The 4,892-nt window shown below is 42.0% G+C and overlaps 1 protein-coding gene across 4 annotated transcripts in view; it reads right to left on the reverse strand.

Annotated features, from left to right (window-relative positions):
• STIL (STIL, centriolar assembly protein) overlaps positions 1–2,150 on the reverse strand; it is a 58,877-nt gene extending 56,727 nt beyond the window's left edge. For all 4 annotated transcript variants that reach the window (XM_012812473.1, XM_012812472.1, XM_012812471.1 and 1 more), the window contains exon 1: positions 2,107–2,150. In XM_012812473.1, the coding sequence (XP_012667927.1) occupies positions 2,107–2,150 (44 nt within the window). The remainder of the gene's footprint in view (positions 1–2,106) is intronic.
• Between the last annotated feature and the right edge of the window lie 2,742 nt (positions 2,151–4,892).

Here is a 4,892-nt window from a genome sequence, read left to right on the forward strand (position 1 = left end):
ACTCAATCGCCCTGGGGATGAGTACCATGGAGTACCACAGCAACCTCAGACTCCTGGGCTCAAGCAATCCTTTTCCCTAAGCCTCCTGAGTAGCTGGGACTACAGGTGCCCACCACAACACCTACTTAATTTTTTCTATATTTAGCAGAGATAGGGTCCCACTCTTGCTCAGGATGGCCTCAAACGCCTGAGCTCAGGCAATCTACCCACCTTGGCCTCCCAGAGTGCTAGGATTACAGGCGTGAGTCACTGTGCCCCGTCTGTCACTAGTTTTTTAGTTAACTTGGGAGTATACAGGAAGACTTTGGAGGTAGGGGAGACACAAATTAAAACTTGTACCTCAAAACTAGATGCAAAATTTTACGTACGTGTGTGAGTGCTTTTTCTTAGGGAATAAAACTGACAACTCTCTGAACAGCAGATATTCAAAGGGGTCTACAAACCACTTCTCAACCATACACTAATCAGAACTGCTGTGCTAACCCCCAGAGATTACTGAAAACCAGAAGTCATTAAATGAGTGAAGTAAACTAGAGCTGACTATGCCAAGAATAATTAGTGTAAATCACATGAGTATATATCATACCTATGATGTAAGGAATGAAACTGGCCTCAAAGTTAATCTAACAATAAAATTAAAAAAGAATATACTGAAAAAAAAATTTTTTTTTTTTTGAGACAGAGTCTCATCATGTTGCCCTGGGTAGAGTGCCATGGCATCACAGCTCACAGCAACCTCAAACTCTTGGGCTTAAGTGATTCTCTTGCCTCAGTCTCCCAAGTAGCTAGGGCTATAGGTGCCCGCCACAACGCCCAGCTATTTTTTGGTTGTAGGTGTCATTGCTGTTTGGCAGGCCCGGGCTGGGTTGGAAACTGCCAGATCTGGTGTATGTGGCTGGCACCCTGGCCGCTGAGCTACAAGTGCTGAGCCAATACTGAACTTCTAACATACTATATCGTTCAAAGAACAGAAGTTGACAAATTTTCAAAGAGTAAGAGGTGGCAATGAGATAGAACAGAAGGGCCAAAATTAGAGCAAAAAGAATATGATAGCCTCCTTAAGTCATGTTTTCCATGGTGTTCATCAAGAACATCTGGCACAAAGAAAGATAACACAGATACAAAAGGTACCCCATAGATGCAATTCTAGTTTGGAATAAAAAAAAAAAATTACATATCAGCATTAATTGATCCTCCCTAGGGCAAAAGGAACAATGAATGATCCAAAAACCCAAATAACCTAAGCCAAATTGCCTAATCTCCAGAATGAGAGACAGAAAATTAGGAGACAGATGGCAAGCTCCTCCTTCCTACTCCATGAGTGGGAGAGACTTAGGACATATGAGGAAATTTGGTATACCTCGTGTGAGATTATTCCCATCTAGGAATTAGTATCCCCAAGAGGGAAGGAAGCCAACTACTTTTCCACTTGTCTCGGATGTAAATAAACACCTATGTAATTTTTAGTCTCATGAGTTCAAGTACTATTTATTTCCCATCAATAAAAAGATCTTCTAGTAACTAAAATAAGTGAAGGAGGAAACGGAACTAATACTTGAGTGTCTATTATGTACTAGACCCTTCAGTTTATTTATTTATTTATTTTTTGAGACAGAGTCTCACTTTGTCACCCTTGATAGAGTGGTGTGGTGTTGTAGCTCACAGCAACCTCAAACTCTTGGGCTTAAGTGATTCTCTTGCCTCAGTCTCTCGAGTTGCTGGGACTATAGGCACTGGCCACAACGCCCAGCTATTTTTTAGAGATGGGGTCTCGCCAAGGCTCAGGCTGGTCTTGAACCTGTAAGCTCAGGCAATCCACCCCACTTGGCTTCCCAGAGTGCTAGTGGACTCTTTAGTTTATTAATCTTATTTAACTCTTCACAGTAATCTTCTGGTAGAGATTACTACACCCATTTTACAGATGAGAAAACGAGGCTTAGTTAATTGATTTGGTCAAAGTCACCCACCTAACAAGTGGTAGAGCTGAGATATGAACTCAGATTTTCCTGATTCTAAAGATTATATTCTTTCTTCTCTTCAAACCTACCTTTATCAAGTCATGGAACATCTGTAAAAATAAAACATTTTGTAAAAACAATTCTATACCTGGTATTCATATGAAGTCTTGGAAGAGGATACATAGGCTCCATGATATCTGGTGAATGATTTATTTAATTTCAAATCCTTGGTATCCTAAAGAAGTAAAGAGAATATTACTAGTAAGTAATAAAAACAAGGAATAAGAAAATTACTTAATCATATATTAACAATTAAGGGCAAAATTAGGTTCCTTATATGAAGAGTGACTATAGATTAATAATAGTAAGTGTTTATAGATTCTACTGATCACCTTCATACTTTACAGTCCTTCTACCCATAACTTACTGTTAACATTTACTTTAAGCAACAAAATCTACCAACATATCTATTCATTTAGAAAAGCACAGATTTTGCTATAAAATCTTTGTATTCATTTAGTGAGCTGGGTAGGACAGGTGTATTTAATGTATGAGTATTTAAATTTTTTTTGAGACAGGGTCTCACTATCACCTAAGCTGGAGTACAGTGGCATTATGACAGCTCTGTATAACCTCAACTCCCAGGTCCCTGAGTAGACAGGACCACAAGTGGACACCAGCATGCCAGGCTAATTTTTAAAAATTTTAGTACAGATGGGGTCTCCCTGTATTGTCCAAGCTGGTCTCAAACTCCTGGCCTCAAGTAATCCTCCCACCTTGGCCTCCCAAAGTGCTGGGGTTACAGGCATGAGCCACTGAGCTCAGCCTAAGGTATGAGATTTCAACCAAAATCCTCAGAAAACCAGAAAAGCAATAGATAGAAACAATTTGAGCTAGATATTTATTAAGCCTATACTAAAGTCATCAAAAAATCTTCAATCTTCTGGCAATAGAAGATTACTAACTTGTAACATTAAAAAAAAAAATCACATGCACCCCTTTTTTTTGGCTCCACTTGCCCTCTCTAACCCTCTCATTCACTACCACAGCTTTCCCATGTATCTGTACAGAGTGAACTTTCAGCTTCCACCTCTCTTCTGAGTTTCGAACTCTGATTTCCAATTGCCAGTTGAATAGCTCCATCTAAATATTATTGAAGCAAATTACAGATCTTTTAGTCCTTTCTTTATAGTTCAGTATTTCCTATATTCTTTTAAGTCCTAGAGTTCTTTAGGCCCTGCACATTCTGCTTCAATTCCAGAAAAAATGAATTGTCTGAAGCAAAATAAGGAATTGGCAATACAGGTGCAGAAATCATTTTGAAGATAATTTTTAGGCAAGTCAAAGATTAAAAATATTTACAAAAACAAATTCCTATGGAACGTACACTTAGAAAGTTGACTAAAAAGTCCTTCCTAGAGATATCTGGGCTTCACAAGTTTAAGGCAGCTTCTGCAGAAGAATGCAGGCTTTAACCTCTAAAGCCTCTCCATAGTACTTACTTGTCACCGATAACAGTATTCAGACTCTACAAAGTATATTATGTGGCTCATGCGGCTAAGGAGCCGGCCACATACACCTAAGGTGGAGGGTTCGAATCCCCAGCCCGGGCTGCCAAACAACAATGATGGCTGCAACCAAAAACTGGCCAGGCATTGTGGCTGCGCCTGTAGTCCCAGCTACTTGGGAGGCTGAGGCAGGAGATTCGCTTGAGCCCAGGAGTTAGAGGTTGCTGTGAGCGTGATGCCATGGCACTCTACGCAGGGGGATAGCTTGAGGCTCCGTCTCAAAAAAAAACATATTCCTCACTTTAAAACAATACACATAGGTATTTTGTTCTGACAGTATTTCACAAGCAATTAAAGCTACTGAAACTAAAACCACACAAGACCTAGCAAAACATATTCTCCTCAGGTAATGGCATCATGTGTCAAATGGAAATCACCGCCATCCTCACCTTCTCCTCCCTCTTACCCCCATAAACACTCTTTCCAACCCCACCACTTTAGTTGCTAACTTCATCACCTCTCGCCAGATTTACTGCAACGTCTCCACAGTGCTGCTAGCAGGGTATTTCTATGTGAAACTGATCAAGTTACTCTCCAGCTTAAAAAGTTGAGGGATCTTCTTTATACATATAAGAATCTGGCCCCACCCTATTATTCGAACCTTATCCATCATCCATTCACCCTACACCCTAAATTGAATTCCTTGCAGTGTCCCAGTTCCAGAATCTGAACAGGCTACCCCCACCCATTTACTTGGAATGCCCTGGTAAATCTCCCAACGTCCCTCCCAATCCAACTCGAATGTCACTTCCTCTGAAACTTTCTTCTAGATACCATGGTGATGTTACTATCGCCTCTGTGTTCACACACGTAGCATTTTCACGGTTTGCTGTTTACACAGTACTTCCAGTAGACCACGAACTCCAAACATTAACTGATTCCTTACTACATAGCAGGAATGCAAGGGCAAGCATTCAGAGTTTCAATCCTAAAAAAAAAAAAAATGCCTACAGTAAAAACAACTTCAAAAGATAAACCTCTTTCACAAACCTTAGTACAGTCGATTCCAAAAGAACTCACAATCCGCGTACTTTCTCGCACTAGGCTCCTCTCGTCGTCGGCCCCGGGCTCTCGAGCCCAGCACAGGGCTCTGAATGTTACCCACTGTCCTTCCCGGGCTCCGCTGCCGCCCGTAGGGGGAACCAGGAGAACAAAGCCCCAGTCACCGCAACCTCCGCCGAGATACAGTCTGTTTGTGCGGTCGGAGCAGAGGCTGGCTCCAAGGAGCGCCTCTCCCGACTGCGGCCCCGCCTCTGAGACGTTGGGGTCGCGGGAACCCAGGCGGCAAAGCCAAGCTCGCGAAGCCGAGAAAGCCTCACTGCGCCTGCTTACTGGTCAAAAACCCCGCGGGTCAGAGAGCGGAGGC

Source organism: Otolemur garnettii, unplaced genomic scaffold, assembly GCF_000181295.1.
Source record: "Otolemur garnettii isolate 467f Iridium unplaced genomic scaffold, OtoGar3 scaffold00210, whole genome shotgun sequence".
NCBI lineage: Eukaryota > Metazoa > Chordata > Mammalia > Primates > Galagidae > Otolemur > Otolemur garnettii.